Source organism: Piliocolobus tephrosceles, chromosome 7 (assembly GCF_002776525.5).
Source record: "Piliocolobus tephrosceles isolate RC106 chromosome 7, ASM277652v3, whole genome shotgun sequence".
Taxonomy (NCBI): domain Eukaryota; kingdom Metazoa; phylum Chordata; class Mammalia; order Primates; family Cercopithecidae; genus Piliocolobus; species Piliocolobus tephrosceles.
In genome coordinates, this window is record NC_045440.1 from 103,179,947 (window position 1) to 103,206,849 (window position 26,903).

Here is a 26,903-nt window from a genome sequence, read left to right on the forward strand (position 1 = left end):
CAATGGCGTGATCTCGGCTCACTGCAACCTCTGCCTCCTAGGTTCAAGTGATTCTTCCACCTCAGCCTCCCGAGTACCTGGTATTACAGGCATTCACCATCATGCCCAGCTAATTTTTATATTTTTGTAGAGACAGGGTTTAACCATGTTGGCCAGGCTGGTCTCGAACTCCTGACCTCAGGTGATCTGCCTGCCTCGGCCTCACAATGTGCTGGAATTACAGGCGTGAGCCACCACGCCCAGCCATTAAATCTTTTTAAAGAGTAAAACAAAATCCTTTTTCTTTTTCTTCTATATGATTTACAAATAAAGGAACACGAGCACATATAATAATGGTTTATGACGTATATAGAAAACAATAAACAATGATAAGCCATATTGTGCTAGGATTTTTTTAAAAATAATCAAATGTTATTGTCCTCTCAAAACAACCCAGAAAACCAATATCTCTATAACAACCTCATAGGTATTTTTGAAATGTGACAATGGGGCAATTATTGAGATGCGCATTATATTAGGCTATTTTTGCATTACTATAAAAGAATACCTGAGATGGTGATTTACAAAGAAAAAAGATATATTTGGATTATGGTTCTGCAGGCTGTACAAGCATGGCATTAACATCTGCTTGGCTTCTGGTCAGGCCTCAGGAAGCCACGATCAGGGCAGAAGGCGAAGGGGAAAGCCAGCGTATCACATGGGGAGAGAGGGAGCAAGGTAGTGGGGAGGTGCCACATTCTTTAAACAACCATATATTTCATGAACTCAGAGAAAGAACTCACTTATCACTAAAAGGATGGTACTAAGCCATTCGTGAGGAATCTGCCCCCATAATCCAAACACCACCCAGCAGGCCTTACCTCCAACACTGAGAGTCGTATTTCAAGATGAGATTTGGAGGGGATAAACATCCAAACCAAATCATACAATCATACATATATACTAAAATGGCTATTGGCTGGTTGACACTTGAGTTACCTTATAAAAAAGAATACATTATTTTGTGTTTGAGACAGGATCTCACTCTGTCATCCAGGCTGCAGTACACTGATGCAATCACGGCTTATTGCAGCCTCGACCACGGAGGCTCAGGTGATCCTCCCACCTCAGCCTCCCCGATAGCTCAGACTACAGATGCATGCCACTGCAACTGGCTAAGTTTTTGTAAATTTTGTAGAGATGGGGTCTCACTATGTTGTCTAGGCTAGTCTGGGACTCCTGAGCTCAAGTGATCCACCCACTTTGGCCTCCCAAAGTGCTGAGATTACAAATGTGAGAGAGTATGCCCAGCCAAAAAGAGTTTTAATATCCAGAGGAAAAGTATGAACACTGTGGAAACACATGACATGTTACTTCTTTCACTTTTAACCTATGATGCCTTTAACTTTTCCTGGATGTTTCTTAGAACATTAGCTTCATGGTAGTATCTCTTTAGTCCCTCCAATTTAAAGACATTGCAATGACTCCTTCACTTTATAATGCAGAAATGGAGCTAGCCACCCCCAACTTACTGCTCCCTCTGCTTCCCTCCCCATGAATGTTAGCATTATAGCCATTTCTATTTTTCTCTTTTTTCTTATCCATAAGGTTACTATCTCAGGGCTTCCATAAAACACTGGTTATGGAACAGTGCTTTTTTTCAGGAAAGAAAGTGCTACATAAAGTGTTTCTGGATAACCAAATTGGTAATGGGACTTAGACAATTCATTCAAGTGGACACATATAAAACACATTTCCAGATCAGTTTTTGAAAAATAATTTCATTAACATTTAATAAAACTTATGTATTTAAAACTCGGAATAAAGTAATTAGTGCTCCACTAGAATATCAAAAGAAATCTGCATCTTCAAAACAAGTCAAAATAAATTTCTACCTGATATTGTAGAGCCTTATAGATATCAACTCCCTGAAGCGAAAGCCAAATTACAGAATTCCAAATTACAGAATGATGAAACTTCAGAACTGGAATGGATTTTGTTGATATCTATTATAATCATCACATTTTACAGATAAGAAAACAGAAAGTCAAAGAAGTAAACTGCCTAAGATCACTTTACTAATTGATGGCAGGGCCATGAATAAAAATCCCAGGTTTTCTGCCTCCTAGTTAAGTATTCTTTCCACTATATGATATTGACAGCTAAAATAGTACCAGCACACATTTATGAGGGCCTACGCCTGCTGGCTCAATGCTAAGTACTTTAGAATTATTCATGAATTATCTCTTTTCATTTTCATAAGTGCGTAATGATATAGGTATACATATAAGTGACAGAATTTGAACCCAGGTTTTCCATACCTGAGTACTGTGTAATCACAGCATGGACCCAGTTAACATACAAATTCACCAGTTAAAACTTAAGACAGGAATAATTTGCATGGTAAGTGGGACAATAGAGGCTGACTGCAAGAACCTCCAATTCACATCCTTCTTTTCAGGTGACCTATAGAGGTTGAGAGTCTAGATTCAGGAGTCCAACACTTCTTAGCTTTGAATTGTAGCTCTGTTTACTGCTAGGTCTGTAACCTTGGGGAAGTTACTTAACTTCTCTAAGGCTTAGTTTCCTAATCTCTAAGAATAGAACATTTCCCATAGAGTTGTCATTAGGATGAAATAAGATAATGCATTAAAGCAGTTAGTACAATGCCTGGCACAGGGTGATCACTCAATAAATGCTAGCTGAATTTCATTTTTAGCCATTGTATTTTAATTGCCTGCCTCCCTTTGGGTCTTCTGAAAAAAACTTCCCTAGATCACTAAGTTCACTTTTAAGAAATATTATCATGCATATTGATAACTTTTGATTATTACTAACCAAGAGTCATACTATTGAGATAATATAAATGTCCAAGTAGATGCATTCTGTGTAGGGAAAGGCATCCATGAGAATATTATGCAGAAAATGCTCCTTAGAAGGTATGTGAGTCTTCTTCCTCCTACATTTACCCCCAAGCCCTATACTAAATCTGGCCCATGACCACCACTCTAGCTTCATGTACCAAAATTGGGTTCCATGTCAGTTTACATACAAGGTTTTTTCCCCCCTTTAAGCAAGAAGTGCTCTATTATTTTAACCTAGGAATTGATTATAATCCAAAAGTCTATCTTTGGTATGAGCTCTTATAACTTTGCTGAATACAGACTTAGATGAAAACGTATAAACACATGATTTGGGAGTATATCAATAAAACAGATTTAAGCCAGTCTGCTCTTACAATTTCGGAAAGTGGAAACAAGTCCATCATTGGCAGTTCTTTTCTATTACTGTGGACTCTGGCTTGCCTCAGTTTAACAGTTTCAAAGGTTGAGGTTATATACAGAGTATCCTTAGGTTGGGCTGGAAGTAAGCAAAATGAGGCTTCTGTGATCTCTGCATATCTATAAATTTAGGAAGAGGTCATAGCTGTTCCTCTCAGCCCCTTTCCCCCTCCTACTTTCCTCTGCCTCTCCCAATGTTTTTAGCACAGGTCACCCACCTATAGAGCGACTATAGCTGAGTGAACTTAATGAAGGGCTGAGAATTAAGAATTCGTCTCCTAACCCTGCACTTAAATTTTGGCTAATGCCAAGCAGACTTGCAAGCAGGTATCAGGTATACAGGCATGAGTTCTTGAATCACATAACATGTCCCACTATACCAGCATCTCCCACATTTTCAGTGCCCCTGAAGTACCTTTTATATCACAGGCACCCAGTAAATGAGAACATGTTTGAGAAAAAGAGGCAGTTGTTGCTGGTAAGGGTTTAACAAATAGCTCTTGGAGTAGGAGAGCTGATATGATTGAATTTGCAAGCATCTGTGGCATAAATACTTTCACCATGGCCAATTTAAGTTACTAGTGGTTTAACAACTGTCTTGCAAAGTTCTTGAGTCTAACAATCAGCTCTTTTGACCCATTATGAGCTGCACAGGAGAAAGGGACAGCAAGCAGCCCAGGGGTAACCCTAGGTTACTCCTCAGCAACTGGCTAGTTACCCCTTTCTTAAAGCAGGGGACTTGCACTAAACACTGGCCTAGAGCTCCTTTGATGCTATTTCCTCAGGCTGAATCTTGATTCCCACACCTGCCATCTACCTTCCAGGATCCTGCCGTGCAAAACAGTCCTTCTTAATGGCAAGAATGAACATACCTGAATTCCAGATTAGATTCATTGTCCAAATGCCTCACTGCTGGCTTCCGCCTAGTGGATGGGACCAGCTGAAAGCAATAAAATGCCTGAACTATACCTGAGCTTGCTAGAGGGCCTCTTTGAATACTGAATCTTAGGTGACCCAGTTACCCTCTCCAGTTTTCTTTTGGCCAAATCTCCAAATCTACATTAACTGAGGGAAAAGGTATATTGTCACCTTGCTTAACTCCACTGGCCCTTGTTACTTAATAGCTTGTATGTCTTACATCTGAACCCTGCTCACTTTCCTAGTCTCAACAGGCAAAAAGCTTCAGAAGTTTCATGTAATTATTATAATTAGAATAAGGAAGGGATGGGTTGGGCAGCAAGAGCGAATTAGCCAACATCAATATACTTTCTATAGATGTACAAAAATCTTTAAATAATCTTTATTAATAAACCTTCTCAATTACATTTAATATGACGCTATTGCATCAAGATGATTACATCAAAAGAATACCAAAAACAAACTTCATCTTCTAAGGCTTTTCTTTTTTAATCTGAATAGAAGCATTAACATGGAAAGTATACCTATGGGCCATTAATATGAAACCGAGCTATGCTTTCCAAACACTGGAAATTGTTAAGCATCTCTATAGTCAAGAGAATCCCTGTTTCATTCAGTTCCTGGAAAAAAAAAATGATATTCAGAGGCATAGTAAGAATACTAAGGCTAAACCTCAATACATTTCAAATATTTAAATAGGATTCAGCTGTGGAACATGAACTTTACATATTTTGTAGAGAAAAGAAGTTTTGTTTGTCAGCTGTTTCTGTTTAATCAATCTGGAAACTATGGGAGTACAACTTATTAGATAGTAATTATTAGCACTTCAGTAAGTTTGAAGGTTCTTACCTGTACATTTGTAATCAGAGGCCACCCCTTTAAGCACAGCATCAAAAATGGATACTTCCACTCGCTGCTTTCTGTGGTGACAACTCACAAGCAAGGAAGGCTGGGACACAATAAAGTACAGAAAAGGTTCTAGCTGTAAGTCACCAGTTCCTCTTCGACCAGGCTGCCGAACAATAGTTATACCAAGTGCTTGTCTAGCAGATGACCTTGTGGATGCATGAATACTTTCAAGAGAGAGGACCCCTATTTTTTTCCCTGAAGGAAAAGAAATGCTGCTCCTTAAGAGATCTTCTGCTGTCACCGTGGAAATACATGCCTGGTTGGGCTTAGCAACATCTGAATCAACTTCTGGGAGATTTAATGAACTCTTGTCTTTTTTTTCATTATCCTTCTGTTCTTGTGATTTCGATTTGGATAAGGCCATACAGGAATAGGTCATTAGTGAGATTCTACTTGCAGTGATAAATATGTCAAAGGGAATAAAATTTAGATTTTTTACAATTGATGACTGGCGTGAGGGACGGGCAATGCGATGCTGGCTGGCACCACTGTGCTGCTCTATTTGCACTATCCTGATTTTAACACTGTCACTGCCAATTCCACTATCCTGAGCACCACTGTACCGAGATGAGGTTTCAGCCATGCCTCCATCAAATGTATCCACTTTTTTCTGTTCTTGTTTAGAGATCTGTAAGAAAAAAGTAATAAAACATTTCAAACTAGTTACATGCCAATTGTCATATAAACAACGTTATATAAACATGTTGTCAAAAAGAAAATTTTAAAAATGAGTCTAGTATAACTTAAAACAGTAATCAGAAAAACAGAATAGGTGCCCATTTCCTACACCAGACCCCCAAAATCACCTTAAAATGCCAAGGAAATACTTGAGAAAAAGCATCTAATGTTAATTTCCATCATTAAAATACATTTTTGAATGTCAGATCTTCTTTCTTTGGATACTACAGAATAGCATATATCTTTTAAAATGTCTCTTTAAAGAATTATTTTAATACATATTTTTATAGTGATTTCCCAAGCAATACAATAAACTGTCTCCAAAATCATGATTACTGGTGGTTGAAATTATATTTTATGTAGAAGTAGTTTACACTATATTCCTTACCTTTCTTATAAAACTGATTTATAGGTTTTTAGACAGTAACAAAGGGAAAAATCAGTAGTCCTAAATTATGAAGGACAAAGAAAAGTACACTAAAATAAATGCATGCCATTTCAAAAGATGTTTATTTTCTCCTACTACAATAGGACTTAAAACAAGGACAAATACAAGTGATAAAGTAAAATCAAGTCAGCAATTAAGTAATTAAAACCTTGAGGGTAGATTTTTCCTTTGTGCAATAAAGGCTACTAGTTCTCAAAATTTTCCACCAATGAGTCCCTAAGTAGAGAACAAAGAGCAACTTGGTGGTAGCAGCAGTTATAATCACTTGGCTCCAAGACCATCAGTTCCTCTTTCTTAGACTGCCTGACCATCAGTCTGCAACTTGCTATTCTGCACGTAGATATTTTACTTGCTTTTTCAACAGAATTATTAAGGTAACCATAAAAAAATCCGTAAGAATAAAAAAAACTACCTCACCCCATCTTATCACCAAACATAACCAATAGTAATATTTCATGGCTCTTCCTTTCAGTCTTTTTTACCTACCTATGCACAGGTTCCCTTCAACTGTATCCCTTTGTGGTTATAATGATACCATAGGGACAAACTGATAACTCAAATTTTGACATGCTAATGTACTCTTCATAAATTCAATTTTTAAAAGCTGCATAATACTTCATTTAGTGTTAGGAACAATTTGTTCTACCATTCACATATAACTGTATATTCAAGCTTTCAATTAGTGCTGACAAATACCTAGCAATATTTTCTCAGGACAGACAGGCTCCTAGAAGTGAAATTATTAGGTCAGGTACAGTGATTCACACTTGTAATCCTAGCACTTTTGGAGGCTGAGGTGGGAAGACTGCTTGAGTCTAGGGGTTCAAGACCAGCCTGGGCAACATGATAAAACCCTATTGCTACAAAAACATATGAAGAATTAGCTAGGCCTGATGGTGTGCCCCTGTGGTCCCAGCTACTTAGGAAGCTGAGGGCTTGAGCCTGGGAGGTGGAGGTTGCAGTGAACCGTGATCACGCCATGGCATTCCAGCTTGGGTGACAGAGTGAGACCCTATTTCAAAAACAAAAGCAAAAAAATTTTTTAAAAAGTGGAGGCCGGGTGCAGTGGCTCACACCTGTAATCCCAGCACTTTGGGAGGCCGAGGCAGGCGGATCACGAGGTCAGGAGATTGAGACCATCCTGGCTAACACAGTGAAACTCCGTCTCTACTAAAAATATAAAAAATTAGCCGGGCGTGGTGGCAGGCGCCTGTAATCCCAGTTACTTGGGAGGCTAAGGCAGAAGAATGGCATGAACCCAGGAGGCGGAGCATGCAGTGAGCCAAGATCCCACCACTGCACTCCAGCCTAAGCGACAGAGCGAGACTCTATCTCAAAAAAAAAAAAAAAAAATGGAATTATTAGGCAAATGGTTTGAAAAAGTTTAAAGTTACTATTGTCCAACACCTATCCAAAAAGTCTGCACGCAGTTACATTACTATCAGCAATAAAAAAATGTCTCCCAAAGTACTGGGTAACTGGGTATTGCTTATTATTATTAGTACTATTTTTAAAGACAGAATCTTATTCTGTTGCCCAGGCTGGAATGCAGTGGCGTGATCATAGCTCACTGCAACCTACAATCCCTCAGTGGTGGCTCAAGCAATCCTCCCATTTCTGAGGAGCTAGGATTACAGGCATGCACCACCATCCCTGGCTTATTTTTACATTTTTTGTAGAAATGAGGTCTCATAGTGTAGCCCAACTTGGTCCAAACTCCTGGCCTCAAGCAATCCTCCTGTCTCAGCCTCCCAAAGCTGCTTATTATTTTAAAAACTCCTTAATTTGATTGGTTAAAAATATATATATTTATATATAAGAAATAATATCTATGCAATAACATATATATAAGAACTGATAAATAATTCAAGAAAGTGAGGTAATCCTCATTAAAAAAGGACTTGTTTCTGTCCTTTGAAGACACCATATTCTTTCAAACCATGTAGTTTATACTGTGCTCTTTCCCTTCCTGGAGCGCCCCTCTGAGCTTGCTGTAGCTGGTGAGCATTTAGTTCTCCATCACAATAAATGACATTTGTCCGAGAACTGTTCTCTCACTCTTTTCCTTCTTGGTGATCTTAGTAGTTCACTTATACTTCTATTATATGGTATATTTTACTAAAATGTTTTGTGGTAACAGTATCAGAAAGCATTAAGAAAATATATACGTTTTGGAGTCACACAGATGGGGGATCAAGTCCAACACTCTCTAATTGTATGAGTCTGAACAAATTACAAATCTCTCTAAGGCTATATAATATCATTTGTAAAATGAGGATAATAACTCCTACCTCAGAGTTACTACGATGACTGAATTAATAGCACAGTGCCAGCCTTACAGCAAATACCCAATAATGAGCAGCTGTTACGTGTTTGTCTCTTTTACCAGGTGAAGAACTGTTAGAGGGAATGTAGTATACAATTCCGCTTCTATATATCACTAAGGAGCAGGGCAGTGCCTAGCACAATGAAGAGAATCCACGAATGTTGGACATGTTTATCTTTGATACAACATTAAATGAAAAAATTGCCCAGCAGACTAGAGTTACATGATTGTTACGATATAAATAAACGTAGATGGAGAATTCTCAATACTGTACTCCTCAAGGTCTTTCCCAGACATATTTATGCATAGTGTCTTTCCTGATCTGCATTCTCTACCTTGTGGGCTGATCATACTTCAAAGAATCCTCTCTATCTCTTCTGTCTTTGTCCTCACATTGGGACATTAATATCTAACTCATAGGGTTGCTGCAGCATAAAATTAATTGACATATTGAACAAACACAGTAGGCACTCTAAAAAGGGTAAGTTAAAAAATTTATCTTCTTTGTGAAGACTTCAGCAACCCTTCCAGGTGGTGCTAGTTTTTCCCACTTCTATGCTTTTATAACAAACTAATATTATAGGACTTTTCACACTATATTCTGTCTCAGGGATTGTAAGCAATTGAAGAAAAATAAAATACTGTTGAGTTAATTTATTATTTGCCAGACACTGTTAGCACATTATATAAGCTAACATTATAATTATTTGAGGAGGAGTACTATTATCCCCATTTTACAGCTGAGAAAATTGAGATTTATAGAGATTGATCAATAGTTCCAAGGTCAGACAGCTAGCAGGCTTTGGGTAAGAGGAAACATCATGTTAGTATTCCTAGAACATACTATAGTGCTTATCACATAATAAAACTTAATAATTGTGTGCTGACTGAAAAAATGAATGAATATATTTAAAAATTCAGTATGATAAAAATAAAGACAATTTTTATCAAAATAGCAGTTTAATTTTAGTTATCCTTATTATGAAAATTTCAAATAGACCTCCAAATCTATTACTAACTAGGAATTCTCAAATAACATGTGAAAAGTAATGAAATCAAGTACTTAAGTAGTCAAATGCGAAATCAAGCACATTTTGAGGCATTACAAACTAAATATCTAAATACAGTATAACTAAAAAATCCTTTAGGTTGAGTTCCAATGGCAAACTCCAATCAAGAACTCAAGTTTTATAAACTATTTTCATTCTCTGAATCAGGAAAGTCAACCACAATTAAATACATGAAACTATAGTTTCTATGCATAGAGCATTTTTTACTTCTGATTTACAGATTTATACTTAAAATTGACTCTCTCCCTCTTTAAAGTGGATTAAGTGTTCCCATAGGTGTTAACATAAAACGGCAAACCACCTGTAGAGAAAGGTAAAGAAATTCAGCATCCAGCCTATATTACGTGCTGAGACTGCCACATTAGTCTCCAGCAAATGTCAAGTGGTGTGATCTTGAGATATAAATAACCAGCAGTGGCAGGAGGGCAGCTATCAGTTCAGGTCACAAAGGTTACTGAACAGAAGTCAGATGGTAACTAATTCTAATCACTACTGAGCAGAATGGAATTTGAACCAATGACCTAGAGATGAAAGACTCTGACTTCCATTGGAAGGAAAGGAAAAAGTACAACTTACCCAGTACTAGAAAACTAAATTCCTAAAACTGGGTTAAAAGCCAGGATTTCCTCAATTTTTTTAAGCCTCTAAACTATATCTGTAGCACTGAAATAAACAAGCTGATGATTTTGAGACATATTTAGAAATCCACTGGTTTGTCACCAGTCCACTGCAGATTTATTATTACATTGAAGGGTATCTGGCCCACTACAGAGAAAAGTTTTATAATTAATTATGTGTGCTGGGCCCTAAACTTGGGCATCAATTTACTATTCCTTTGTGGAAAACAAAGAGTTCACAACGTAATAACTCTGAAAGTAACTTTTGCTTTATTATTGTCCAAGGGGACTAATAATTTAAGTTGTCAAAAATAGCAGTATCTGCTTGCTGTTGGTGCAGCAGAAACATGTATCTCTGGGCAGTGCTGTTACATCAGCTCTCCCACTCTTTACCTAACTTATTTAAGATGAACAATAAAAGTTTTCTTTAATTAGCTACTGGTGTGCATTAACATGATCATGATTAAACCATAAAAACCAACTGTACATTACTCTGGTCCTTTGTTCCATATGTTTTGAATTATTCTGTTTGAAAATGTACTTTGCGTCCCTTTCAAAAGTTCGACCTTCTGCTTTCAGAGAATTAAATGCATATTACTGTATTGAAGAAGATAATGTTTCAGACCTCCAGGCATATATTAAACACACTGGCAGCACTTGAGACAAAATGCTTTACTTATTAGATACTTCCTATTCTAAACAGTGTCATCAAAGGCTAAAAACAAAATCCATATAAAAGCTGCACAATGCTTCCACACAGAACCTGTGCCAAAATCCCTGTACTTTCCAACTAATGAGGAAAGGATGTGTACTCTTAACATATGAATGTAAGATTTTCCAAGCATTCACTTTAGGAAACTGGGATATTGATTCCATATGGGTTATGTTAAATGGAACTGTATTGGTAAAATAACCTTTAAGATATCTGGCATGATAATGATAATTAAACAATATTCAAAGGACTAAAACAAAAGGGAATTTGGTTCTACAATGGCTAATTAAAATAAAATGAAAAAATACAGCATGCCATTTATCAAGATAAATTGTTATTGTTTAAGAACTATTTAAATGCTGTTAAAATATACTCTTAGATAAAATCTGAGAGAGCTGGAAAAATATTTGTGGCTTAAAAATGGATAGTTTGGTGAAGAAAAAAGTATAGGACTCTGAAATTTTATGCAGAGATAACAGCTTTAGAGCCTTGAGCACAACCAGATGGTACTTAAATTGGAGGAATTCCACAGTTTCTCTATCAATGGGTTTCAATATGAGACAGTTTTCAATAGCTAGGAAAACATGTCAAGTTGATAGTTTACTTCTTAGATCATTTCAGTGCATTTTCCCATCCTTTCACAGCTGTATATGGAACAGATACTAGCCACCATGGAGAAGGTGCTGAAAGCTGTACTAGTAGCTAACGAACTGTAGCTAATTCCTCTTTTCAATGTATTAAGATAGGTAAGTTTACCAGCTCACTCTGGGGTTTGGTTAAGAGCCCTAGTGTCTCAGGAGTAGTAAATAAAACCATATTTGAATAATGTGACAATGTCAAGGAATGCATTAAACTAATTTCAGGTTATATTAATTAGATGTTCTTCAGTAGCATTTTGGGGAAAACAAGCTTGATTGAAACTTCTTGTTCAGCCATATCAACATTTTTATGAACATATTCAAATGTCAGCTCATTAATAAAAATGTTGCAAAGAAATGGATGCTTAAAATTTTAAAGAAAAACCTGTGGAAACCAACCTTTTCAGAATTATTAAGGACCAAAACAAATACAATTTTTGTTTTGATGGCTAACAAGAAAAGGAAATTCAGCATCTATTCCAGGATTTTAATTAAAATTATGTCTTTTAATCTTTTTATCTTTGTAAGAAAACTTACTATATACCAAACATATGCATATCCAAAATTTCTTCTAACTTTTATATAACAGCCATGCTGAAGTAATATTTCCAACAGGCAACAGTCATACTTTTTCCTTGATCAAAATATATTTTGCCAATTATGAGATTATATTTCATATCTTATAAATTATAAAAAGTCAAGCGTAAAACCACAGCATCAAAGTGACAATCACATCTATATATAACCGTGATCTTTATCCTAATTTTACTGCCCTTGCTATAATGTAGTAGTATTTTCAAAAAACTTAACATCTTATCTAACAAATACAGTAAAAAAAGTTATAGTATTTTAATGGTTTCACATACTGAAATTACAAAGGAGAATTTTTACAAACTTGAAAAAGTTATGTGCCTCATTGTGTAAACATTTGCAAACATACTTCTAGCTCTATGTTTTAGAAGTTTGTGGGATGAGGTAGGGTGGGGTGGTTGGGAGAGGCTGTTGCATGTTTTTAACACAGAGATAATCTACATTGGAAGCTTTATATAAATAGAAAATTGTATTAATTTAATCTAGACAACAATAAGAATATATTTTTAAGTCTCAAAACTTCAATGATGTCCATATTATGGTTCATAAACCTTTATCATTTTATTAATAAATTACCATCTCAACTCAGTGATGTGCTAGTTGAAATTTATCTTAGCAAGCACATTAAAGAAAAACACATAAAAAAAATTGACTTCAATATGAAATGTCTCCTTTAGTGTCACCAATTAATGTTATTTTTAATGAAAAAAAAAACAAAAACAAACTTGAACAAGCACTGTATGCACTAGCTTACTACAGATACCAGAGCTAGAAAAGAAGGGCTTTTTATCTTTTATTTCTCTAAAACTAAATGCTATACAAGATCCCAAATAATATAATTGTTCCCAGTTGAATGGCAAAAAAGGTTTTCACAATACTGCAGTAATTATGCAAAAGAGCAGAACTAATGATACCCATCACTGCTTAACAGACAGAATGGTAAAGAGTACTATAGTTTCAAGTTTTCCCTTTCATGAAGTTACTTTTCCGGCTCTTTGAAGTAATAGAATGAGGCCACTACTGCCTGCTAAGTGCTAACTGCAATAAAAGCAGCATGCAGATAGTTCAGTCAAGGTTGTGTTTTACTACAGTCTGTGTTTGGTCTATTGTTCTAATTTAAGTTGTAAATTATGAAAAGGAACTAAGATTAGTGCTAAACTGACTAAAACACCTATATCATTATCAGTGCCTATTTCAATATGATAAACTAAAAAAAAAAAAAAAAAAAAGGTATATGTATTCACCTACCTACATGGGCACATAGGTAAATTCAAATCCTACCTATTGAGATTTTATCTGCAGTATTGACCGTTAGACTTTTATGTCTGTTTGTCCCTTCATACATATATGATTTCACAGCATAAGCTTATTTTCAGGGGCTTCTAAGATCATGAAAAAAAATAATAATAAATTAGTTCCAGGCAAAATTGTGCATACAGTTTAACTCAAAAATAGTTCTCACTGTCTGTTTCTTTCTTTCTCTATGTTGCTCACATATATAGTGAATAGGAATAGGTTGGTCATTTTTGTTCGAGACTGGATCTAATTGATTTATACTAGGCTCCAAGTTTAAGTTTTGTAATGAATTCAATTAAAACACACACACACACACACACACACACCTGACACATTCCGGCAACTTGGACCTTAATCAAAACAGATGCCTCTACATAAGAAACAACAACCTGCTTTGAAATGGCCATGATGTTAATTCTTACAAAGTGGCTACTGTGTGTACAGCGTAACTACTCTCCAGACTGATGAAATCCAAGTTTCATTCCACTGATGTCAATGTGGAAACCATTTTGTCCCATAGCTGCTTAAAGATTTTCAATAGGATTAAATCAGCTGCAAGTCCTCATTATATTAGGGTTTGCAATTGTGTCTGAGTTGGAGTCTGTTTTTCATAGAATTTGACTCAGAGACTGACTTAGATTGGCTCTTTGGAGCTAGTCTGATTTTACCAGAAACAACTGTATCACATCAGCCACTCTCATAAACTTGCTTTAAGATTGAATCAGTCCTGACCCTAAAGCAGATGAAAGTTTACGGAGCCTACACGTAAGTCACAGAAAAGTTTGCATTTAGTTTCTGCAGCAATATAGAAGTAGACTGTGCTTATTAACTATTCCAGTGGGCCTCTGCCTTGCAACTATGTATGTAATTTTCTGATAAGAAAACTACAGTTGAACTTCGAGAAATTTCTATCAATAAAATACATATAAATCCTTATTTGATTACTTTATCCCCTAAATCATATATATCCCTTTAAAGAAATTATGTAGGACTTATGGAAATGAAGCAAGAAAAACACATGCTTTTAAAACTAATTTACCCCCAATATCCAGTACAAGTTGAAAAGTGATGAAAATGGCCAAACATATCCTTAATTAACTTCATCCAGTAGCTGGTTTTCATTGCCAGATAGAAATATTTGACTTGATTTTCATTATTACTTGTTCTAATTAAAAAAACCTGGTGCAATTAATGCTAGATTCTCTTCAAGTCTCAATATTCTCTACTACCTAACTAATTTTATGGAAATCCATCAAGACCCAACAGAATGCATTTGCAAACTTGTATTAGCCATCCTTTACTTCATATAGATCATATTCAAACTGAACTAAAGCCATATATTGATTCTCTGTCATATGTTATCAATACCTTAAAAAGTAATGATGCAACAGACTTGAAATGCAATGGCTAAGATGTTAGAGAGAAATATTTGTTTATGCCCTGCAGCCAATTCTTCTTTTCCATTACAAATACTTTGTTCTTCTCTGTTACTCCATAAAAATAATCACTACACCAAAATGACCTTCCACACAAATGCTTTGATCACAACCTCTTCCTTCAATCCTTGGAAATTCGAAGTATTCTCTAAATCAGGTAAAAATTCCTAACAATATCTCTAGTCAGTTAGCCCCATAGCACCAGTAAATTTTAATATGCTGATATGTTACAAGTCATTCTTGCTGTTCTAAGAAAGCAACTTTCTGTATACTAATGAAGTTAATCTAATCTATGCATTAAGCTTGGATAATTTTGGTCATATGGAACTGCTTGAATAAAGTTTAAAAGTTAGAAAGAAGACATTCTTCCTCTCATATACCAAGCATCATCTTTTCAAACATTAAAGTAGTAATCCAGTCTGCAAGCTCCTAAGAAAACTTTCTTTAAAAACTACGAATTAAAAAGTAAATTTTAATCATACCTGGTATATGATTACTAGCTGATCTTATTAGGGTGTCTTTTAAGGCTAAATTTTAGAAGACCACATTCACAACGGTATTACCAAATTAGCACCATTAAAGAGTGTTCTTAGATTTTAAAACTTTCTGACATTTCTCTAACTAGTTAAGAAATAAAGTTTCTATTTTTTCTTATATTAAGATAATATCATTTGGTTAATAATATTACCAAATACTATTGTATTATTGGGCTTTAGCTAGAATAATTTATTGGGATAAAATATTTCCCAAGCTTCTGGAAGATAGAGCTAATATCAAAATTAATATGCAAAATGTGAAATAAAATTTAATTTCACATCATTCATTCATTCATTCATTCATTCATTCATCAAATTGTTATTGAGCATCTACTATGTTCTAGGCACCAGCTAGGGATATAGAAAAAATAAAGCTTTTATCTTCATGAATTTTACATTCTAGGGGGAAGTCAGCCAATAAAATACATATTATGTATATATAAAACCCACACATACACACCATATTTGCTGATAGACTGGATGTTTAGTATTATGAGAGAAAGACAGGAGTCAGGAATGATTTGAGTTTTTTTTGGTCAGAGCAACTGCAAGTATGGAAAAAAATGATTTTCCAGATGATTACAAGCAGCTTTCCAACCTGTCTATGTATTATGCCAAAGCTTTTACAATTTGCTTTTCCAAACTTTGCCTGTTTTGCTAAGAATCATAAATGACCACAGTGATATTCCCATAGGGGCATGACACTCACGACTGTACCCAATTTTAAAGGAATCTCTAGTTCAATTATGTTGTCTTCCTAGTTCCTCCCACAAGCCAAACCATTAATCAGCCGAGAACCATTCAAAGGAAGGCTATGATTAGAGACAGTGTTCTAGGGTTGGACCTAGTCCTCATTATAGACAAACATTTGGCAATCAGAGAAATGGGGCTAAGACATGCAGTCAGGTCATGATTTCCAGAAAAACCAATTGAATGAGATACAAATTCTTGGGAAGAAATTTTGGACCTGGAACAATAAGACAGACAGAAGATTTCTGAGATAAATTGGAGAAGGAGAAAAGGAGAGAGGCCTGGCCTCTTATAATAACTCTGTATCTCTAATTGCTACTGAGCATTTGGATGTCCCATTATCAACATCACAAACAACACATCTAATGCATCATAACATTTTTAATGTCTTTTATCAAAAATATCACCTATCTATCTTTTAATTTTTTTCTTCTCAAAAGCTCAAATATTAAATATACTTTTGTGGCCCCCACCAAATACTATTGGTCATTCCTTCATTTCACTACTCTTGCTGTTTCCTTTTTACTTTCTCACTGACCCTTCCCACTATATAAAGGTCACTTGCAAGAGCTCCTTAGTTAATTTCTTTCGCAGGTCTCTCCCATTCCTAATATATCCCACAATGCACTGCCGGATTACTCTTCTCAAAATACTTTAAATATTTACTTATAAATGGTTGCCCAATGAGAATGTAAGGTCCATGAAAACAGGATTTGAGTGTTTTTTCCCCCCACTTTATCACCTAGCACCTAGAATAGTGCATTGGTAAACAGTAGGTGCTCAATAAATCTTTAGGGAAGGAAGGAAGGAAGGAACAAATGAAGGGAATCATTAGCAAGGTGCTCATTATGTTCTTGGGTAGGGGAGTAGATAAAAAGATGAGTTAAAATTGGAGCCTACCTTTTAGGTTAGAGATGTACTCATTTACTAAAGATGCTTTCTGGACATATCTAAACCAGGACAGAAAGAAGCCAGGATTTGGACTTGTTGGAATGGCAGTAGAGACAATAAGGCTGAAGGAAACACATAGAAAAGACACAAAAGATGAAAAAAAAAGCTTAAGTGTAAGGAAAAAGTAAGTGTATGGAAAAGAAAATGTCCCATTTGGCTCAAATAAAGGGTGTATTAATCAGAAAAACAGAAGATGTGGTTGAAAAGGCAGGATAAAGCAAGACTCTGGGTGGCAGGTTAAGAGACTTGCACTCCTCATTTTAGGCCTGTCTTCTTCAAAGCAGTGCCTCTTGAGCACCTGAATCAGAATCATTTAGGGTACTTGTTTAAATATTAAATATGCTTTTGGCCTGACTGCATGTCTCAGCCCCATTTCTCTGATTGCCAAATGTTTGTCTATAATGAGGACTAGGTCCAATCCTAGAACACTGTCTCTAATCATAGCCTTCCTTTGAATGGTTCTCGGTTGATTAATGGTTTGGCTTGTGGGATTCTCAGGCACCATGTCAGAAGCATGTGACCTGAAGGTGGGACTTAGTGATCTGCACCTACAATGAACTCCCAGTAATTCTTATGCACGTTAATGTTTCAGAAACACTGCTATGCACAATGGAGAACTATAAGAACTTTCCAAGCAAGTCAGTGACAAAAGGATGTTTGAGAAAAATTAATGCGATAAAAATGTGCAGAGGGGAGTAGGGGATTACAGACTTCAGGTAGCAACACCAGTTAGAAAGTAATCAGCTAGATGACAATTATGGGAATCTGAAATAAGGCAATATATAAAGTAGTAGGCCTCAGGTGAATTAGAGAAATCTTATTTGATTACTCCACCTCAGAACCTGGACATGGCAGATTACTGTTTACTGAATAATTTTAACCAGTGTTCTGGGGTCTCCTCTTTAACCCACACCACACTGCTCCTCTATTCAGTTTCCATTCTGGAACTTCACATTCACCTTCCTATGTCCAAATCTTCACTTGTGCTGTTCTTCCAGCCTAGAATGCCCTCCCTCTTAAGAGTCCATTTTCCTCCGAGAAGCCTCAGCTTTATGAGCCCACAATAACTGCTCTCCTCCCTACAATGCTGTAGGACATACTGTCTCTATCACTTATCTAGCAATTAGTATATATACTGCAATTTTCTTTTAGTCCTTACACTATATATTGTAAGCTTCTTGAGTCCAGGAGCATGCTATAGCCACTTCTGTAAATCTTGGGCACAATGCACATAAATGTGGTAAGATAAGTATCTGCAGATGGCAATGATGATGGTGATTAAGGTAACAGTGCTAACCTAACTAGTTGATTCCCTGATATTCTCTAAAGCAACAATGCCAACATATAGATTAACACTTATTGGATGCATAGTATGTGCCAGGAACTTTTCTATGTGCACCACGTACATCAACTCATTGAATCCTCAGAACAACTCTAATAAAGAAGTTTCTATTATTATCTCCATTTTAAAGTAAAAAAATTGAGGCCCAGAGAAGTTAAGCAACTTGCTCAAAATCACATAGCTAGGCTGGGCATAGTGGCTCATGCCTATAATCCCAGATCTTTGGGAGGCTGAGATGGGAAGACTTCTTGAGTCTTCAGAAGTTTGAGATCAGCCTGTACAACATAGCATGATCCCGTCACTACAAAAAATAAAAAAAATTAGCTGGCATGGAGATGCATGCCTGTAATCCCAGTTACTTGGGAGGACAGCTTGAGCTTAGGAGTCTGAGGCTGCAGTGAACCATGGTCACGCCACTGCCCTCTAGCCTAGGTGACAAAGCGAGATCCTGTCTGCCCACTAAAAAAAGAAAAAATCACATAGCTAGTAAATGGTGAAGTTGGAATTTGAACACTGGCAATATAACTCTGGAGTTCATTTTAAAATCACATCCTATATAGTTTGTCTCGGAACCTTATTTCTTTCATAGCTCTTAATCATGACTCAAAAATCTTTAAAGTTTTGTTGTTGTGGTTGTCCATATATGTTTCTCTACTAGATGGCAATATCCATAATTGTAGAGACTAATTAATCTTGTTCACTGCTACATATGTAGTGTTGGGCACATAGTAGATGCTTAATAAATATTTGTTTTGTAAAATGAATGAAAACATAAGGAAAAGGGAACAGAAGGCAGGAGCAGAGGAGAAACAACACATACTATTATGAATGAGGGGGCTAGGGAGTTTTTTGTTTTTTGTTTTTTTTTTTTTTTGCTGCAGATTTCAGACAGATGGCTTTCCAGAGAAAGCTCTTCATCAATACATGAATGTACTTTAAAATGCTGAAAGGAAAAATCCATTTGCAAGGTGCTGGAACCAGGTATCTCTATTTTAGCAAACCATTCAATTCAAGAACAGGAAGTAGGACTTGGAGATACAGCACTGCTCTAGGGAGCTAAAGACCTGGCTGAGTTCCACAGTTTCCACTAAGTCACACCTGTGTGCAGCTATGTGGGAAAAAATTGACTTTGTTCACAGCTTTCCTTTTGTCGACACGGAGTTAAAATGGAGTAATCTAGGCCAAGTTCAAATTCTGAATTCAATGCATCAGAATCATGACTTGTTAGAGCTGGAAGAGGTTCTGGATCTCATTGTTTCCAGAGATTTTCAAACTACTTTTCTGCTACAGTACATTTTCTTCAAAGAACATCTTATTGATTAATGGAGCAGTGGTTGACGGGTGCACAGGAGAGAGGGGATGCACAATCTGTAAAACATATAAAAGCAAAGTTTCCACAGAATGACTGTATAATGCATATGTGTGCATGTAATTTGAGGGCAACAAAGCCCATGCTACAGGTGAACTGCCCCTTGATGTAATTTTTAAATTAGCATTATTTTTGATTGACAAATCGTAACTATATACATTTATGAGGTACAGTGTGATGTTTTGTCATTTGTATAAAATGTGGCATAATTAGGTCGGGCACGGTGGCTCACACCTGTAATCCTAGCACTTTGGGAGGCTGAGGCAGGCAGATCACCTGAGGTCAGGAGTTCAAGACCAGCCTGACCAACATGGTGAAACCCCATTTCTACCAAAAATACAAAAATTAGCAGGGCATGGTGGCGTGCACCTGTAATCTCAGCTACTCGGTGGGTGGAGGTTGCAGGGAGCTGAGATTGTGCCACTGCACTCTAGCCTGGGCGACAGAGCGAGACTCCATTTCAAATAAATAAATAAAATAAAAATAAAATAAAATGTGGCATGATTACATCAAGCTAATTAACATATCCACCATCTTACCATCTTGCTTACCTTGTGTTTTTTTTTTTTTTTCCTTTGAGACAGGGTCTGACTCTGTTGCCCAGGCTGGAGTACCTATCCTTTTTTTATGATGATACATTCAAAATGTAGTCTCTTAGTTATTTTGAAATATATAATACATTATTATTGACCACAGTCACCCTGTTATCCAATAGATTCTCAAAAGTTGTGCCTCTTGTCTATCTGAAAGTCTGTACTCTTTCAACAACAACTCCCCATCCCCTCCTTTCGCCTACCCTCTAGCCTGGGGTAATCAATCATTCTAACTTTCTACTTCTGTGAGTTCAACTTTTTTAGATTTCACACGTGAGACTGTGCAGTATTTGTCTGTCCGTGCCTGACGTATTTCACTTAGTATAATGTCCTCGAGATTCATCCATGTTATCACAAAAGACAGGATTTTCCCCTTTTTAAGGCTGAATAGTATTCCATTGTTGACATACACCACATTTTCTTTATCCATTCATCTGTTGATAAACACTTAGGTTGACTCCTAGCTATTGTGAATAATGCAGCAATCAACATGGAAGTGCAGATATTTCTTTGGCATATTGATTTCAGTTCCTTTGGGTATATACTCAGAAATGGATCACATGATAGTCCTATTTTTAGTTTATTTTTTGGTTTATGGAAGTTCTATTTTAGGAACTTCCATACCCTTTTCCATAATGGCTGGACGCATTTACATTCCCTCCAACAATGCATAAGAGTTCCTTTTTCTCTGCATCCTCGCAAACTTGTTACCCTTGATATAATTTTTCAGTATATGCTTTGAGATAATAGTTCATCTACTTAAAGTGGATATATAAATATGCTTCTTGTATATTTAGAGTTATACAACCATCACCACAATCAATTTTAGAACATCTTTATCACCCCCTCCTAAGAAACTCCATACCCATTAGCAGGTACTTCCTCTACTACTCTACCTCCCCCACTTCCTGTGACCCTGAGGTAACCAGAAATCTACTTTTTGTCTCTATGACCTTGCTTATTGTAGACAATTCAAATAAATGCAACCATATAGTATGTAATCTTTAATGACTAGCTTCTTTCCCTTTGTATGATGTTTACAGGGCTCATCCATGTTATAATATGTACCTCATTCCTTTTTTATGGTCAAATAATATTCTGTTGCATGGTGCACTACACTTTATTTATCTGTTCATTAGTTGATGGATACAGGTTGCTTCTGCCTTTTAGCTATTATAAATAATGTTGCTATCACATGTACAAGTTACCGTGTTGGACACATGTTTTCATTTCATCTAAGATCACAAAAAATTACTCCTATGTTTTCTTCTAAGAGTCTTATAATTTCAGTTCTTACATTTAGGTCTTGATTCATTTTGTGTTAATTTTTGTATATGGTATGCAGTTGCTTCTAATTCTGTTTACTTCTGTACAATCAGTATTACTGCCACCTCTTTCACTCCAGATTTTAGTACTGTAGTCTTCTTTTTCATAATCAGACTAGCTAAAAGTTGTCAATGTTGCTGTTTTTTTTTTTTTTTTTAAGGAACTTATTTTATTGCCCAGGCTGGAGTACAGTGGCGTGAGCATAGCTCACTGCAGCCTTAGCTTCCCAGGCTCAGGTGATCCTCCCACCTCAGCCTCCCAGGTAGTTGGGACTATAGGCATGTGCCACTATACCCGGCTAATTTTTTGTAGAGACAAGGTTTCATTATGTTGTCCAGGCTGGTCTTGAACTCTTAGGCTTAAGTGATCCGCCCGCCTCAGCTTCCCAAAGTGTTAGGATTACAGGTGTGAGCCATTGTGCCTGGCCTATTGTTTATTATTATTAACATATAAGAAACAGGTTCTCACTATGTTACCCAGGCTGGTCTTGAACTCCTGGACTCAAGTAATCCTCCTGCCTCAGCCTCCCAGAGTGCTGGGTTGCTGATCTTTTTGAAGGACCAAATTTTTTTAAAATTTTCTCCACTGCTTTTCTATCCCTCTTTGATATTTTACAAAGGCCGTTGGGAAAGTGAAGAGTTTGAGGTTAAGTAAATAGCAGTCTCCCACCCATCTCACATTTAAATAAATGACCACATGCCTTGGATGGCCTGAAATAATCCTATTTCATGAGTATCGTCTTGACTTCTTTAGTAATAATTTATTTTATTCTCAAAATTTTCCTGTTTAGATGATAATATATATAGTCACCCTAACAGAAGCTCTGGTCTAAACCTGTGGACCTCCTGCATGTTATATCTAACTTCCTCCCAGTCTTTTCTGTTTGTGTGTTCTCAGGCTTTAATCCCAGCACTTTGGGAGGCTGAGGCGGGTGGATCACCTGAGGTTGGGAGTTCAAGACCAGCCTGATCAGCATGGAGAAACTCCGTCTCTACTAAAAAAAAAAAAAAAAAAAAAATACAAAATTAGCCAGGCGTGGTGGCACATGCTTGTAATCCCAGCTATTCGGGAGGATGAGGCAGGAGAATCACTTGAACATAGGAGGCAGACATTGTGGTGAGCTGAGATTGTGCCATTGCACTCCAGCCTACGCAGCAAGAGTGAAACTCCATCTTGGGGGAAAAAAAAAAAAAGCAAAATAAGGACAAGGACAACACAAATATCAGTTCAAAGAGACACTTGCAGTCAGAATGGTAGAAAAGAAAGAGGCTTTTGAGAATGCTCATTTACCACCAAAAAAGTAAAAGGATTAGTTTTCACTTGTCTCACTCTGTACTTTTTACTCTTTTATAAACAAGTGCAAACTATGGCTGAGGCTGAAGAACTGCTGTGGATAAAGCAGCTTGTATCCACAGGTTACCAACTTTCCTATGGGGTTAGAACCCTGTATTCTATTCTCCAACTGTGCCTCTGCATACACCTTTCCACAATGTAGATGGTATGCCCCAGTACAATGCCATCTCTTTGAAGATAGAGGTATTTCCCTTCCCTTGAGAGAAATGGTCTAGTTCTAAGGGCTTCACAAAAAACAGGGATTATATTCTACCCATTTGCCACCTGCCTCCCATCCCCAATCAGTGTACTCAATCTATAAGATGCCAATAATTCACTTTCCATTCTGTCTGTCTGTTTCACAGTCTGCCCTAGGCCCATATTCGCTAAGGAGCTGGCGATAGTTCTGTGAGTCCATCTATCTTCAGCACCTTTCTTCCTAACATAGTTGAAGGCATACTGCAAACAAACAAGTATATTTTGTCAGTTATTGGAGTGTACTTTATTCACAACAGGCATCAGGGAATTGCATACCCAATATTTCTAGAAGCGCCCTTCACTAATCAAAGAGAATTAAACATATTTTAAGATACTTTGTTTTAATCCTAAAGTCTTTCGCACATACTTTATTAATCTAGAAATCTGATATGTTGTGTTGACCTGATTACTGCATGTTATTAAAAAACTTCATTTTATTTTGATCGAAGGTGCTTTTTTTTTTTTTTTTTCAATGCCATAGTGGTCTTTTGACTTTATTCAAAAGGGGATATTTTAGAAACTGAATGAAATGTTAAAACATTTTCAAGGACCTGTTTGTTAACATGAATTTGCTTGACATCAAAGTTAAATCACAATGAAAAACCTGGTATGTTCAAGGTTTTCACTGGAACAAAAATGTTCATTAAAAGTGGGGGGAAATATTACTGCAATAACACACAATGATGTAACAAAGCTTCCTTAAAGACAGTGGGACAGTGACTCAAGCACTGGCATATATTTTATTTTGATAATGTAGTCCACAGAATAGCAGCTGACTTTATCCTTAGGAATACATTTTACAAATAGCAGCGATGGATTTTTAGGCCTGGCTACACCTACCAGGAAAATGATGCAACCATTATTCATCTCTTCCAGCTATGGTTTTTACTGGCATCTTCTATGAGTTACACTTTGGCATTCTTCTAAACATCATCAGGCCACAAGCTCAGTGTAAATCAAATATTTTTACAAACTAAACAATCCAGTGCTAGAAACTACCTAAGTTACAAAGATCTAATGCCATTTCCATTCCAAGAAATGGACTATTTTATACAGAAAAATGTTCTTACTACATTAAAAGAAAAAAATGGTACTTTAAACCAAAAGAACTGGGCTGGCCAGAGCATTAGAAAACATTAAACCTGTACTGGCCACCAACGGACATAACCTACATAACCCACCAATGACATTTTCCAATCTCTGTATCCCATCTACCCACATAATGAGTTACCTAGGCATGTTAGTTCATTTGCTATCAGGTCAGTTAAATTGGTTTCACACAGCAAAAATAAATAAATAAATAAATAAAGTTTCATAGACATAGCCTTTACCTTTAACTCTAACTAACAACCTTGCAAATGTGAGCCCCTTTCACATTACTATTGCAAAAGAACAAATGCATGTTCTTATGATAAATGATTACCATTATCTCTGCACGTGAGGAGTAACTGATTTTCAAAAAGCCGAGGGAATGTATATAAGCAATGCTGGCAAACTAACCTACTAAAGCCAGTGAAACTTTCATTTTCTCTACACTTAATATCACTTAAAGGCCAAGAAGTGATTGAATATACCCTTTCCAGTGGCTGCAATTATCTCCCACTTCTACCACCTCTATCTGTAGTTTTACCACATAGGGCTTTGTATTGGTCAACTGCTGCCAGAACCAGCATAATATTACCTCCTCAATAAAACTGTAACTTCTTTGCTTAGAGGAGTTCATTAATTATATCCATCATTTACTTATTTAACAAATTAGTAGTGAGCCTCTACTATGTGCCCAGGAATTTAAAGCACTGGGGAATATATCAGTAAAAACAAACAAACAACAACAACAACAACAACAAACTCTCCTTGTGGAGCCTACATTATGAGGAGGTAGGGAAATGTCACAAATAGGTAAATAATATGCAGTATGTTAGTAGATCATATATGGTATGAGAAAGACAAGAGCAGATCAGGAAGGGTTCTAAGAGAAGATTGCAATTTTAAATAGGGAAGTCACGGTGGCCTCATCAAGGAGGAGACATTGAGTAAAGACTCAAGCTGCTGGGAAAGCACCTTTGCAAAGGTCTGGTGGCAGGAATCACAAAACACATGCTAAAGGAACAGCAAGGAGGTCAGTGTGATGGACAGTACAGTAGGAGAGGAGGTCAGAGTGATGGAGGCGTTAGATCTCATAGGGTCTTGAAAGCCATCATTGTCAAGACTGGCTTTTCTCTAGAAGAAGCAGGACTCCCTGAAGAAAGCTTTTGAGGGGACAACAGAATCACTTGACTTAGGTTTTAAAAGGATCACTCTGGCTGCTGTGTTGAGAATAGGACACAAAAAGGAGATGAATTATGAGGCCACCTTAGTAATCTAGGTGAGAGATGATGGTAGCTTGGACCAGAGACAAACAATGAAAGTAGTGATAAGAAGTCAAATTCTGAATATATTTTGAAGGTAGAGCCAAGAAGATCTCCTGACAGATTAGATACAACGTCTAAGAAAGAAACAGGAGGTGACTATAAACTGATATTTGGCCGTAGCAAGTGGAAAAGGGTGTTGTCAATGACTAATATGAGAAAGACTATGGATGCGGTAGGTTTGGAGAAAGGAAAAAATCAGGAGTTCCATTCTGAACATGCTAACTGCATACAGTGAAATGCCATAATCTTTATAATAAAATTTCAGTTAATTCTCCTCATCATAAAATTATCCATAGATTAAAAAATGAATCTGTGCCCTTTTGTTTTTTAGGCATTCAATCTAAAGTTGTATTGCATATCTCATATAAAATAGCTTCTATCCATTACAGGATACTACTTCTCTCACTGGGGTAGTTGGAAATTCTAGTCTACTAATTAAGCCTTAAGGAAAATTCCTGCTTGCTTTCCACTTACCAAAAATAAATATGCTCACAACTTCTTGACCCCTAAATTCAAGAATAAAATAGCTCTGTAATCAGTGTCAGAAGACCTGGAGGCCAAACCTTGGCTCTTCCACTTCCCTGTTATGGGACCGTCACCTCTTTGGGTCCCACTGACAACATAAATATGTTTTTTGGAGAAAATACCTACTTTACAGGGATGGTGCGAGATTACATTAAATGATGTAGGTGAAAAAATTTCATGGATTGTAAAGAGCTATACCAATGTTAGCAGCTACTAATCTTGTCTCTAGCCTTGCAAAAAAATTGAACATTACTTTTAAATTGTTTTTGCTCATTCATTCATTGATTTATCCTACCATCTTACAAAATGGAATGAATGTTCCAGACCAGCCTGACCAACATGGTGAAACCCCGTCTCTACTAAAAATACAAAAAGGTTAGCCCGGCGTGGTGGTGAGTGCCTGTAGTCCCAGCTACTCAGGAGCATGAGACAGGAGAATTGATTGAACCTGGGAGGTGGAGGTTGCAGTGAGTCAAGATTGTGCCACTGCACTACAGCCTGGGTGAGAGAGAGAGACTCCGTCTCAAAAAAAAAAAAAAAAAAAAGGAATGAATGTAGATAAGAGTCTTTTGAGGAATCTGAAACTGGCAAAAAACTTCTGATAAGCTTTC

At 36.6% G+C, this 26,903-nt stretch overlaps 1 protein-coding gene across 1 annotated transcript in view; it reads right to left on the reverse strand.

The window, feature by feature from the left end:
- Positions 1-26,903, reverse strand: part of LOC113224949 (vacuolar protein sorting-associated protein 13B-like) — a 753,925-nt gene that overhangs the window by 227,553 nt on the left and 499,469 nt on the right. The window contains exon 23 of the mRNA XM_026454950.2: positions 5,028-5,715. Coding sequence (XP_026310735.2) covers positions 5,028-5,715 — 688 coding nt within the window. The remainder of the gene's footprint in view (positions 1-5,027; positions 5,716-26,903) is intronic.